Genomic DNA, 14,411 nt, shown 5'->3' with positions numbered 1-14,411 from the left:
TAAAGTAAATAGATATTTTATGTCGAAATATATTAATATACTTTCTTGGTATAATTTGAATTTTATTATTCTATTTACAAAATCCGAAGAGTTTTAGAGAAAATATGGGGGAATTTCAAATTTAGCGACGATTTGTAACGGTGAGTCTAGTCTAGATACTATAGGTTTGTAAAGAATCTTATGTTTGTGAATTTTAGGAAGGGCGTTGTTTGCTTACCTGTTATTGTAGTAACGTAATATGCTTCCCTACTCAAATATGGAATGGTTGTTGTTTTCACTGTATGTTCGAATTGCAGGGTATGGGGATTTGGTAAGGGTTTACCAGTTTTACTTGAAACTCCCATGTGTTCGCAGATGTTAATATTGTATTGTTTTGACAATGTAAGTAATGTATGTGTTCGTACAAGATCCTGGGACACATAGGAGTAAGTAATAAGTCTTTATATCTGAATAGATTTTGAATCTTGAAAGGTGATTTAAATATAATTTGTAGTTTAAACTGTAAACAAAAAGTTTTAGTGATTCTTAGAATCTGTGACTTCAAAATGAAAATTTTTACCTTAAAATGGGATTATTATTCTTAAGAGGTATTGTCAACAATGTGTGGTTTCTTGTGCTATGAAATTAAATAATCAAATAATTTTTATATGATTAATTAAATTATTGTATTTTATTTTAATTAAAGTTTTCAGTACCCCTACCAGCCATTTCTACAATACAGGTCTTCTGTCTAATCAAAAACATGTTAGGTATGAAAAAAAGAGGTACGACAAACATTAGATTGAGTGTGTGACTTTAAAATGGAATGAAATCAAACTTTGCAGCCAAATTGGTATTTACATTCATTTATATTCATTTGTTAGTCAGGCTGCGTTTTTTGACCAGCCTGGGGCATGATGATGGGTAAAACAAAAAACGCAACCTAGCTAAATGATGAATAAATATTTGCTGTAAAGTTTTTAATACCTATACCAGCCGTCTCTGTAATACATTTTTACTTCAAGTATGTTTCTTGTTAGGAGGTAGACGATATGTTGATGATACATTTTTTCTTTCCAAGTTCTAATCATATCAAACAGTTCTTTAATTCATAACACAATGCCGGATTAAGGGTTTTATTGGCTCTAGGCTTTTCAACTTCTAGAAGCTCTCTCGAGACAGAGCCTCTACGACTCAGTGGTGCACAAAGTCCAGCCCGCGGGCCAAATCCGGCTTGAGACGAGTCGCCGAGTGGCCTGCGATGTCCAACGGGAAAGTCAAACATAGAGTTCGTGCCTGCGCGAAGATTAAGAGCTATAGAAGAATATTCATTAGATTAGATACTGGATGGTTCCATATTTGTGTCGAGCAATAAAGAAAATTTAATAAGCAAATCTCGTCAATGCATAGGCATTTAATCATTGGCGCAATGACGTAATATTTCCGTAATTACGAAATCTCACGCGTTCCAATTGTTCTTCGAGATTTACTTACGAGCCCTATTTTGATATTATTTCGTAAAAAAAACGGCAGCTAATCGTAAAAGAAAAGTTGACGACGAAAACCGGCAGTTTCATAATGATTGGACTGCGCAATACTGTTTTGTTCAACAACAGAAGAACGTGATTTGTCTGCTGTGTAATTCGATAGTAACAGTGGCGAAGGTATCCAATATAAAGCGTCATTATGAGTCGAAGCATAAAGATTTCCACAACGTTGTCGGTGATGAACGAACAGCTCGAATTGAATCTCTGCGGCGGTCGCTGAATCTCCAGCAGAACGTTTTCTCAAAGCAGTCAGCAGATTTAGGAGCAGCATGTGAAGTCAGTTACGATATTTCCTTGATGATAGCGAAATCTGGCCGACCGTTCACTAATGGCGATTTTGTTTAGCAGTGTATGATTACTGCATCGGAAAAGTTGTATCCGGAAGCAGTTCGCAAGCTACAGATTGTGGCTTTGAATCGTATGACAGTTCAACGAAGAATTTCACACCTCTCAGCAGACTGACAAGGCAGCTTACAAATAAAGCAGCCAACTTTGTCTACTTCTCTTTGGTAGCAGACGAGTCGACTGACATCAGTTCAACAGCACAGCTACTAGTTTTTGTTCGTGGTGTGTCGTCATTGTTTGATATCACAGAGGAACTAATCGGCATGGGTTCCATGAAGAATCAAACAACTGGGTCTGCCCTATTCGAGAAGACAGTACGACTGTGTAGTAGTGTTTCATTGGATTTCACGAAACTGGTAAGTGTGACAACTGATGGAGCACCAGCCACGACCGGAGAAAGTAGCGGGCTGGTAGCACTGTTGATGAAGCATCGAGGAAAGCAGAATAGACAGTTGGTGAAGTTGCACTGTATTATTCACCAATAGAACCTGTGCAGTAAAGAACTTGGTTTTCAGGCACTGATGACATTAGTGACGAAAACCATTAATTTCATCAAATCACGAGGGCTCAATCACCGTCAGTTTCGAAGTCTTCTTGAAAAAATTGATTCAGACTATGGTGGCCTTGTGTATCACCGTGAAGTACGCTGGCTGAGTCGAGAGAAGATGCTCAGAAGATTCTGGGATTTAATTGATGAGGTGATAGAATTCCTCAGAAGCAAGAACAAAGACACAGAAGTGAGTTCCATGACTGATCCAGCATGGCAAGCTGATTTGATCTTTCTGGTCGACATGACACAACACTTGAATGAGCTGAATTTGAAGTTGCAAGGCAAAAATCAGCTTGTCTGTCAGCTTGCAATCACGTCACAGCTTTCAGGACAAAGTTGTAGTTGTTCTGGCAGCAAGCAGCATCAGGCAACTTCGTGCACTTTCCCACTTTTCAGTCACAGCTACAGAAGAATCAGGACAATGGCACACAAGTTTATGTTGGGAAGCTAGATACCTTGATTCAATCCTTCAACTCACGGTTTCATGACTTTGACCAATGCAGATTGTTGATAAAAGTTTTTGCTGATCAGTTCAGTGTGTCAGTGGACGACTTGTCAGCAGAATATCAGCTCGAACTTATTGATCTCCAGGCATCTGATGAACTGCGTGCTATTTACCGAGAAAACAGTTTGCTTGACTTCTACAAAACGTTACCTGATACATTTCCTAATCTGAAAGAGAACGCATTTGTCCACACCAGCAAGTTTGGCAGCACGTACTGCTGCGAACAAGCTTTCTCGCATATGAAATTGAACAAAAACCAAAAGTCTGTTTGTGGCCCCTGACTCAAAAAGTTTGTGCACCACTGCTCTACGTGCAATACATTTATAGTCATAGCTTGAGGCTCTGAGCTTCAGCCCGGTAAGCCTATGCCTTAATCCGGGGTTGGTTATCAGTGCTGCAAGTGCTTCAGTTTGACCGTCAATTTTGATGTCATTTATTTAAGTCAAACGTTTGGCTGAGCTTTTATTTTTCACACTTAAGATGTTTTTGATTAACTATCATAACCTTTTGTTAATACATACCAGTAAACTACAACAAGTTATAAAGTGACACTCCATGGTAAGTAACAGTAGTTTAAGGATCTCAAACCTATTATGTGGAACAGATCGATACTTTACAGAACCAGCCAGCTTCTTAAAAAATATATGATGATAATTTTTATTCTCTAAAATAATGTTAATAACTTTCCTTATAGTAACGCCAGGGAATTTAGATAACAGTTTTAATGTATCTCAGGACGGCTGATATGGGTATTAACATTTTTACTAATAAAGCGAAGAACAACGTTTCGACCTTCTTAAGTCATCTTCAGGGTAACAAAGAGAAAGTTTACAACTGACCGTTGCCGGACACATGTCTTAGAGACGAGAGTATAAACAGATACGGGATTGATTATCAACCCATTGATACACATTTCCATCAACCAATTAGCAACTCTTACAGAATTCACTATCACCAAAACTAATTTTATGATCAATGACCAAAACTAACTACAAATAAATGGCCTAAGTATGGGGAATCCCGTGTCACCAGTTATAGCCAACAATTTTATGACTCAGATTGAATCTCAAGCAATTAATTCAGCCTTACACCCACCACTATACTGGTACAGGTATGTTAATGATACAATTGAAGAATTCACAACTACACATACACTTAGTTTCTCAACCACTTTAACTCTATACACCCCAACATTAAGTTCACCTGTGTACAGGAAAAAACTAACCAATTAGCATTTATCAACCTCAAAATCACAAGAACCGATTCACAATTCAAAACAGAAATCCACAGAAATATTACCCATACTGGAACTCAGCACATGAAACAAAGTTAACCTTTTGGTTAAGAAGAATACACTACCTTAAAGGAATTAACTAATAACAAAAATATTTTTGTCACCCAACCTGATAAAGGTACTGGTTTTGTTATTTTTAATAAGTCGAATAACATTTATAAAATATAATATATTCTCAACGATAAAACAAAATGTTTAGTTCTTAATGTTAATTTGTTAAAACCCACTATGAAACGTGGATAAAAATACGACTCTTACGAAACTCTTTTTGTTAACCTGAACATGACCTAAGAAGGTTAAAACGTTGTTCTGTACTTTATTTTATTTAAAGTTTCAATACCCATACCAGCTGTCTTAGGAATACGACCTATTGCCTAGTAACCATCTTGTTTATACTGAAATAGATATATTTCTTACTATAAGTTAAAGTATTTACATAGAAATTGGTTTATTACGTAATATAAGCTAATGTTTTGCGTGAGAAATATATTTAATGTTTAATGGATTTATGAACTTACATAAACTAATGTGATTACTTTGGAATGAACTTATTAACTAAGTATTGATTTGTAAACAAATGCGTTTTTGTAAAAATAATATATTTATTAACTAGTTTGAACTAATTATTTTCATCGTTTCGTAGTTTAAGCTAATGATTTTCCTAAGAATCGATATATTAGCTAATATAACCGAGTAAGTTTTCGTAAGAATGGATTTAGTACTTAATATATGCTAATACATTTTCAGAACAATAGATCTTTTTACCTAATGTAAGTTAATTCGTTTTGGCAAGAACGAATTAGTTGAATAAAGACTAATTCATTACCTATTTAATGAGTTTCGTAAGAATTTATGCATTTCCTAAGGTAAGTTAGTATATTTTCGTAAGAAAGAAATAGTAGGGTAATGCTTTTCGTAAGAATGTATTTGTTACTTAATATGAGCTAATACGCTTTCGTAAAAATACATATACTACCTTATATAAGCTAATACGTTTGAGTTAGAATATGTTTATTACATAATGTAAGCTAATATTTAAAAAAAAAAACGGATATATTTCCTAATTTAAACTAATTAATTTTACAAGAAGGGATTCATTACCAATTTTCAGGTAATACGTTTCCGTAAAAATGAATGAATTTTCAAGTGTGAGCTAAATACACTTCATAAGAATGAATTTATTACTTACGATAAGCTAATGTGTTTTCATAAGAATGGATTTATACATTGTTTGTTACACTACTTATTGAAAATATAGCATTGTTACATGATTTACATTTTATGATTTACACTATTTTTTCAATGGATTTGAGTAACTTTTATAGATAAACATCAGTTCCATTAGAATTAACCAGGATTTCTTCCAGTATTTGAAGTGTTTGTTGTTTACATTATAACATCTTGTATCTGAAAAAAAATACACTAAAAGACAGACTACCAACTAGGCTGTTTAAGATGTTATTGGCTAATTCCTTTATTAATGCTCAATATTAGTTAAACATAAAAACTGGTTAAAATATGTTTATTACATTAAAAGTTCTAATTCCGAAAGTAAAATTAGCCCTGTTTTTCTAATCTAAATAACTTGAAGATTCTTAATGGCGTGAATGAAATTAATTTTTAGTGTCCAAGACTAACTGTTCGAATTCACCAGATGAGCACATTGTTGTTTAACAATACGTTGGACAAATCTCGTCAGCGATGGTCAGGATCATTCGATCTATCTCCCTGATGCCAAGCAACTGAAAATGACGAGCAAGTAAAAACTACGTTGATATTACATTTTAATAAATTACTTTATCACAAAAGTTAGTGTACATGTTTTTAATATAACGAGAAAAATCTGAAGGTCGACACTCTTTGAAATGTGAGTGATCTTTAGAGAAAATATTTGTTCAATATTTCACTCATAGCGAAACTATTGGCTAATAAAGCATGAATACCCTTACTAATAACTACCTGCGTGACAAAACTGAAGTATCTGTTATTTTCTTGTCAAAATACAACAAAACTTAAAGTACCAGAGAAATAAGTGTAGAAAATGTAAAATGCACATAGAAAAGTAATTTTTGCATGACAAATATTCCTAAAATGTTATCTAATTTATTGCATAACATTGTATACATACGTGACAACAGTTTTCTACATTGCACATTGTAGGCTAATAAGTTACGTTAGATTTTATGTAGAGTCACAAAATACTAAAGCGTAGAAAATGGGGGAATTTTAAATATATATTGCAACAGAATAATTAAAATTAAATTTAAATTTGGTATGAAATTCTGCATAGCAGTTAGTAATATTCAAGTTAATGTTTACTTAAAATGATGTTCAGTGAGAATCAATATCTTGTCCACATGACTAGTGTATTATGTGGTGTGACAAAAAGCTTTCCCATAAAATATTACGTGATCAATGCATAAACGTTACAATTATTGTGACACAAATCTACCGAACAATAAAGTGCTAGATATTTTGTAACTTGAGTCAACACATCTAAGGAAAATTAGAGATTAATTCTACATTGACTGATTGCATATTTAACCAAGTCACACTGACTCGTATCTTTGTAGAACCCACATCTTATATTAGATTGGACCATATTCTACTGTGACAACATTTTTATGGTTAACAAATATATTAGAAAATGACTTGTTGGATTGTATCTCATTCGTTGAGAAGTATGAACTGGTGTAAAGTTAATAGTGAAAAATTAGGGTTAAATGCTAAGCTCAAAGTTATCACAGAAGCGCTCTTTCATCCCAAAAGAACTAGTGCACTACTAGTGAAGAAATATCACTAAAGTTAGCGTCATGATCTTGAAATAGGACAGTTCAGATTATTAGATTGTCGTTTCGGAAGGCTACCTATCCGTCAGGGTATAAATAAGGTCTATACAACGGTAAAACGTGGTAATATTCGCTCTTTAAAAGATATCAAAGGGTCCAACCACTGCTACCACGACGACAATAGTGCCATTAAATCACCTCCAACAGCTTGAAGTGTTAGAACAACGGAAGAGGTCAAAATATCACAGACTAACCATGAGGTGACATTATATCTTCACTGATGACTTAAACAATGGTCTAACATGTTAAAAGATCAGTGTTCACAAATATATGGGGGGAAGCGAGGTCTTGATAACGTAGCCAGTCATTATACGATCAGGATGAGAAATCGTTCGAATATCTTAAAAATAGATTTTGTGTTGATTAAACGGATATACTGATAGCATTACAAAACTGTATTTAATGTAGATTCATATTCGGTGTAATCTAAGATCAAGCAAAATAAATAACCGATATGCCACAAAGGTTTATTAGAGATGATTCTGAATTAAAGTCTGTTTTAGACGCTTCAAGACAGATAAATATCACATCTAAAGGTTACACTTATTTGATGTTTGTAAAACTGAGAATTTAACTAATGGTTATGGACAACTTCTACATGTTTTTTGCTACCTTTTTACTTTTTTGTTTGTAATAATTATTCTATTTAATAAACCTTATAAAACTAATCAATGATTTGCTAGCCAGCATTCCTTGTGTTTTCTCGTAACAATATCTAAATTAATTAGGTTTTTCAGCTTATTTCTCTTTATTACTTTCCCTGAACATTACGCGGTTATTTTTCGCATAAAAATAAGTGTTTTATGAAAGTAAACAACAAACATTATAAGATAAATAAATTACTATTTCGAAATCTTAAGTTTACGAACTAATTTTCTTCAAATTTTTTAAATCTTGGTGATTTTTTTCATTCACTAATGTGTTCTTTTAATTTCAGTTGGCGAAAAAAATGTTGTTTTTTATTAAGGATACTTTTAACATTGCAGATTACAACGTTTTCAGAAGTAAATGTTCGAGACATTGGTTATCAAGTTAAAAATTTATTTCAGAAAGTTTGTTACTGTTCTTCATTTGTCTTTTATCAGATAATAAAGATTTTTAAAAGAATCGCATTGGTCGATTTTTGGATTAAGCATACTATGAAAACTGTTTACCACATTTTCATGCTTGCCTTTGTAAAATTAACTTTAGCTGTTTAAATATGTTCATAATAAAAATATTCAAGTGAATCACATATAATATGTACTTACTGGATCCCCCTTCGGTCCCTTTTGTCCAGGAGGACCTGTATACAAGAAAGTAAAAAACAGTATAATTTGAATGTTATTGATAAACCCAGTTTTATGGTATATAACATCTAACCTAGTAAAACACGCTTACTAGTTTCATATAGGTGTATATAACATAAATTAATGCTCTGTAAGTCGCCATTTGAAACCGCTTGCCATGACTTTGATGATGAGGGTACTCGATTTGCAATCTGCGGATCGTGGTTCGACTCCAGTCACCGAACATGCTCGTCCTTTCAGATGATAAAAATTTGTCAGTATCCGTGTCGCACCAGTGTCAAACGTTAAAAACTTTCTCCATTACCAGTTTCAGCATACTCTACCGGAAAAACAGTATTTCTTTGATGATTTGGAGTAACTAACTAGATTTCATTTCTCACATAAACTCCGAATAGCTCTTTTTATGCTGTCTACAGAGGGCAACATAGCTGCTACAGCTTGGATGAGTTCAAAAGAATACCTGTGAGACAGCGTAATGCGTTGCAGCACATGATTCTTTGAGTCATTTCGCATACTGTGTGCTATTTTCTTAGCCTCAATAACCGTGGCATCGCCATAATGATTGTGCTCACGACACTAACTGTTATCACGCGACTTTTACATTTCTTTCAATTTTGGCACATCTCCCATGAACGTTTCCTACATTTGTTTGTTTTTAACAAATAACTACCCATATAATGGTAACTTAGGTCTGCTTTTCTCACTCTCAACAACATTTAACCTTTATATATACACACACACACATAGTGCACTGTGTACAACCACAGGAATGTTCGTATACAGTGATTAACGGTCAGTCAATGGCATTTCAAACACTTCTCTGGACGTTTCAAATTATCCAACACTCTTCAGCACGGATGACAGAGATATAACACATCAAAGCAGTTTTTATTTCTGTTCACAGTAAAACTGGGCTTTGGTTAGAGATCTTTTTTCGCCTTTGAGCGGTGCAACACATTGTCACAAGTGTCATACTATGATTATTACATTAAGGAACACCTCGAAAGGATCACTTGCTCAGCTGTCATATGAGATTTAGGTCACTGACATTACTGGGTGTTATCACATGGAATGCGGATGTATGTTTCAAAGAATTGTTTATGGATAATTTATCATTAACGGTTTCGAAGAATGTACTGCAAAATGCAAATGCTCGCAGTATATGAGGTACTCCAAATGATATGACCACAAGGGTATGTTGACACCAAATTTATTATGGTAAGTAGAGAGAAACTGAAGGCATATGATCATGTCACACTATGCCTACGCCGAGACGGTTTACTCACGGAACAAAAGTCATTGTTTGTGACATCATCACTTTTGGAACAAATTTACCGTGAAGTTTATGAGTCAGTTTCACTTATGTGACATGTAAAATAGTGACAAACAGAAAGACGTAAGAAACATTGAATTATATGAGTGTATGTGGGTGAGGAAATCACAATACTTCTATGTAAGCAAGTGGTGTTTTATGGTTTATTGTAAACAATGTTATCGATGCCATTTAAGGTATTTATTGAGATTATGAATGAAATAAATAGTTTCATACGCAGTAAACAAGCAGCATTTGCCGAGTGGAAATAAAGTCCTGGTGTTACTTTGCATTCATGAGCAATCGGCTATTCAGCTACAAGAAGGTAGAGTTATTAACACATTAATGTTAAAATTACATCCACTGCAGCACGACTCAAAGCAAATGCTAGGATACTAACACATTTGAGATTCTTAGTTAAGGATTATATAGACAATCTAAACTCAACAAAGTTGCAACACCTCAGTAACTCACTGGTGGATATGCTAAGTTGTTTACAGAATCAGATGATCAATTGGATCGAACAAACTCACTTAACATCACAGAGATAGAGGCGATGAGTGTGCGATTAATCAAACATCTTATAACCTTGCATAGAGTGCTACATCTTCCCACAATCCCAAACATCTGTTGATTTTTCTAGTTCCATTTTGGTCAAAGAAGTTGGAACACATTGCAGTCTTAGTCTTTTTATACTTTATTTTTACTTTCGTTCCGTAAATCAATAAAAAGCTTTCTATTTTTATACATTAACTTACCTTCTTTCAGGCTTTTCTGTAAGTCTCGATTTTCTTTTCATTAAACTGATTTTAACATTACTGCTAGTTTTTAAAGCTTTTATCTTGTTGTTTCTACAATTTTTTTATTTTTTTTGTGCCATATACAGGGTTCGTTCATTCATTTTAAAGCCAAGCCACATTGAGCTATTTGCTGTGTCCACTGCAGAAAATTGTGCCCAGGATATTAATGCTAGAATTCCGTAGATTTACCGCTGATCCACCAGGAAAGGGGTTGAAATAGAACACAACATAAACATGGACTTCTTGAATAAAAACCAGGCAGTTAAGTTTCATGAAAGATGAGGTGCAATGTTTAACCTTCTTTCCTTTTATTAACCTCCATACCAGATCATGGCATCTCGTGATCCTTCTAAATTTAAATATGTCGTTCACCACACTGAGTTCTATTTAAGTACTGTCCTCTTTAACAAAATATTTCCATTTCTTCCTCGGTCTTCCTCTATGCCATCAGTCTTTCATTTCGTTTCTGCTACCCATTTCACTAAATTGTCCTCACTCATCCCTTACATATGCCCTATCATCTGAATCTTAATTCCTGTACCTTCTGAAGATCATATCTCTTATCGAATTCAATCAAACGAAATAACAGAGCCAACCAAACCATGGATTTTGAGCTTCATTGGCAATCACCAATTAAATGCCTTTCCTACAGTCCTCTACACTTTTAAACCTGGCCTGTATCTCTCAGTTTGGCTTGCAAGTTTCCTCTACCCTACCTCCCAGCTACGTAAAACTCTTCATTTACTTACATATATTCTATTAAACCTCTACATTCAGCTCAGTTGGACTTACTACTGACTTCTGCTTTCAATCTGCTCACCTTTTCGTTCAGCATTTTGTCCATCGACACGCCATTTCCTCCTGCTCCTTCTCCGAGTCTATTCCTAATACTATATCATCTACATAAACCATTTTCTTGTCTCTTCCCATATCTAAATCCTTCCTGATGTAATGCAAGATAGTGATAAACAGCAGTGGACTAGGTTTTGAGACTTTGTAAACCAACCTTAACTTCAAATGTCTGTGAAAGTACAAAAGACTATCTTACTCTTGCCATTGGTATTCTATATATGGTCATGTTCACATTATTATTTAAAGTGGAATTAATCTACTAATTACCTTGTAATAATGCTTTCTTCAGAAAACCCACTTATTCTCCTGTTAATACTCTAATTTCCTTTTCACTGCCTCATCTTAAATAAAACATCAACTGCTCCTTTACTCGTTTTGAAGCCAAAATGTTCTTTCCCTAGTCTATAATAAATTATTCTTTTCATCATTTTCATAGATTATACTAAGAGTTTTACCTCTCTATAATGTCCACGTTCGTGAATATTGCCTTACTTCTTTAAAATGGCCACGAAAAAAAAATTCTCCATGCTTTTGGTATCTTATTTCATGGGCCTGAAATGAGGAAGTGGTCAGGAGCGCTTGAGTTGCAATCTAAGGATCGCGGGTTCGACTCTCTGTACCACCAAACATGTTCACTCTTTCAGCCGTGGGGGCGCTATAATGTGGCGAACGATCTCACTATTCGTTGGTAAAATAGTAACCCTCTAGTCTTTCACTGCTAAATTAGGGACTTCTATCACATATTTCCCTAGTGTAACTTTGTGCAAAGTCCAAAAACAAAGTAAACAAAACCTTGTTTCACTCCACATTGCTTCGATCACTCTAATCACCCAGCAGACTTCTACTTCTCCAAATGCCTTTATCATATCTGTTGTAATCTAATCTGATACTGCAGCCTCACTTCTCCCCCTTTGTTTCACAAGTTTCGCTTCTCACTTCTTCACTAGACATTTCTGGTTAAACCTTGATATTTGGTGTGTGGTATATTAATTGTGCTTCAGATATTGTTTATTCAATAGTACCTTGAAGTTTTCCTCCAAGCTATTTTCTACTTTTTTGTAGTTACTTGCAATTTTCCATCTTTGGCATTTATAAATGATGAACAGATTTCATCCTCTTTTGACTGGTTTCTACTTTTAGCTATTTTAGACAATTTCTTTCTAGCTCTAACTATATTGTTATTAAACTTCTCATGTAGTTTCTCCAATGTCTCTTTTATATCATTTCTTACCACCTTCCTTCCCTCTTCTTTTGTTTTACTTTTGCATATTCCTCTTCGCTCTTCTGTGATGGTTGAAATTCATATTGCTATCTTGTCTCTTTCTTTCGTTTCAGTGTTTTCTGTACCACATATTCCACCACCATTCTTTCACATTATTTCTCTTTCCAGATTCTGTCATTCCTAGTACCATTTATGCTGCGGCTATTAATTCTTTTTGTAGATAGTTTTATTCTTCATTTTTTTTTGTATTCCATCCAACTCGTTCTTTTCCTTCCCAAAGTTCTACAATTTGTTCTGCGTATGCTCCCTTCAGCTTCTTTCCTTTAATACATATTTCGTTTGAGCATGTCTTTCTTTTTCCACTTTTCCAGCACAACTGTTGTTACTACTGGCTTGTGCTGCAGACTGTTTCACGTGGAATCAGTTTACAGTCCGTGAATTAAATTTGTGCAGATTTGGGTTTGACAACAAAATAATCAACTCATCCTTTGAACTAAAACAAAACTATTGAATAAATTGAAAAATTAAAGTCAGCCCTAATCATTCAAATAGTTATCACGCTTTCTCTTAAACATATTTCAATTTACCCCCTCCATAACATTCCAAGACCAACTATCCTGTTAAAAAAATAAAATTGTATAGCTGAAGATGACTCCTGTCCTGCCAAAATTTATATTTATGTCTCCTAGTTCTACTATTCTCGCCGCTAAGTATGAAAAAAAGACGATGCATCAACATCACCAATTCTCTCAACAGTCTCAAACCATCCTAGTTAAGGAACTTTCTTTTTCCCCATAAAGAAAACAATTTTTGAGATCTTGATCTCTCCTCATACGACAACTTCTTCATCCCAGACACCATTCTAGTAATCCTTCTTTGAACCCTTCCCAACGTTCTTTCTAAGAAATAGAACCCAAGACTTAACACAATATTCCAAATGTGACCAAATTAGTGACTTAACAAAATTATAACCTCTTTAGACTTCTATGCACTGTTTACTTGCTCCACCACTAGTAACAGCACACTACTTGGATTGCTTAAAAGACAGATAGGCTATTGGACTATCACATTAAGATCCCTTTCCTTCATAAGAAAGTTGAGGTTATTACCGTCTAAATTATACTTATAATTCAAATTATGATAACCCACACACATTATCTTGCATTTATTATAATTAAACCCATCTGTCATTCATTTGCCTAACTCACTAATTTATCTAAATAATTTTGTAAAAGAATAAATAAATTAGCATCTTCTTCATAGCTAGTAATACTAAAGAACTGAATATTGTTGACACTTTCTTAAATCTGATGACTCTACCTGCCCAAGTTTTAACGACTAAACACTCACGAGAGCTAACGTGCACCTGCCAAAGAACTCAGTATAATCCGCCATTGCTGCAGCCCAATAGTTTCGTACACCTGGCAGGAGTTTTTTGTTAGGGTTGTCTCCCTTAGCTTTGGTTCAAAAGCCTTAGGCTACAAGTCAGCAGGGAGTAATATTAAATAAAATTATTATATTTTTTTGTATTTTATATTTACTAGACAAGGATTTTCTATATTAGCCATTCCTAATGAAAGAACCTAATCATCAGCACTAACTATATATGTTATTAAGTGGATTTAACCGTCACTCTTATAACGCATTCATGACAACGGGAGGAATACTATGGGCCCTTGGGTCCACGGTCCTGCACTTTTACTACTAGGCTAAACAATGTCATAATAATAAAATCTCGAAGTATTTAGTTGTAAACCCTCAAACCTGACATACCAACAGATACTGGCAAAGATGCAGAATATAGCATAAATATCTGCCTTGAACGTGTCCTTGAATTTACGAAAACACAAGCTACCGTTTTCAAATG

At 34.3% G+C, this 14,411-nt stretch overlaps 1 protein-coding gene across 1 annotated transcript in view; it reads right to left on the bottom strand.

The window, feature by feature from the left end:
• Nucleotides 1–5,669: 5,669 nt before the first annotated feature.
• Nucleotides 5,670–14,411, bottom strand: part of LOC143244278 (uncharacterized) — a 29,735-nt gene continuing 20,993 nt past the window's right edge. The window contains exons 4-5 of the mRNA XM_076488639.1: nucleotides 8,320–8,354; nucleotides 5,670–5,962 (exon numbers count right to left, since the gene is read on the bottom strand). Of these exons, the coding sequence (XP_076344754.1) occupies nucleotides 5,891–5,962; nucleotides 8,320–8,354 (107 nt within the window). The 3' untranslated portion in view covers nucleotides 5,670–5,890. The remainder of the gene's footprint in view (nucleotides 5,963–8,319; nucleotides 8,355–14,411) is intronic.

This window comes from Tachypleus tridentatus, chromosome 2 (assembly GCF_004210375.1).
Source record: "Tachypleus tridentatus isolate NWPU-2018 chromosome 2, ASM421037v1, whole genome shotgun sequence".
Classification (NCBI taxonomy): domain Eukaryota; kingdom Metazoa; phylum Arthropoda; class Merostomata; order Xiphosura; family Limulidae; genus Tachypleus; species Tachypleus tridentatus.
The sequence above is the reverse complement of the archived record's forward strand: the minus strand, read 5'-3'. Positions and strand labels throughout refer to the sequence as shown.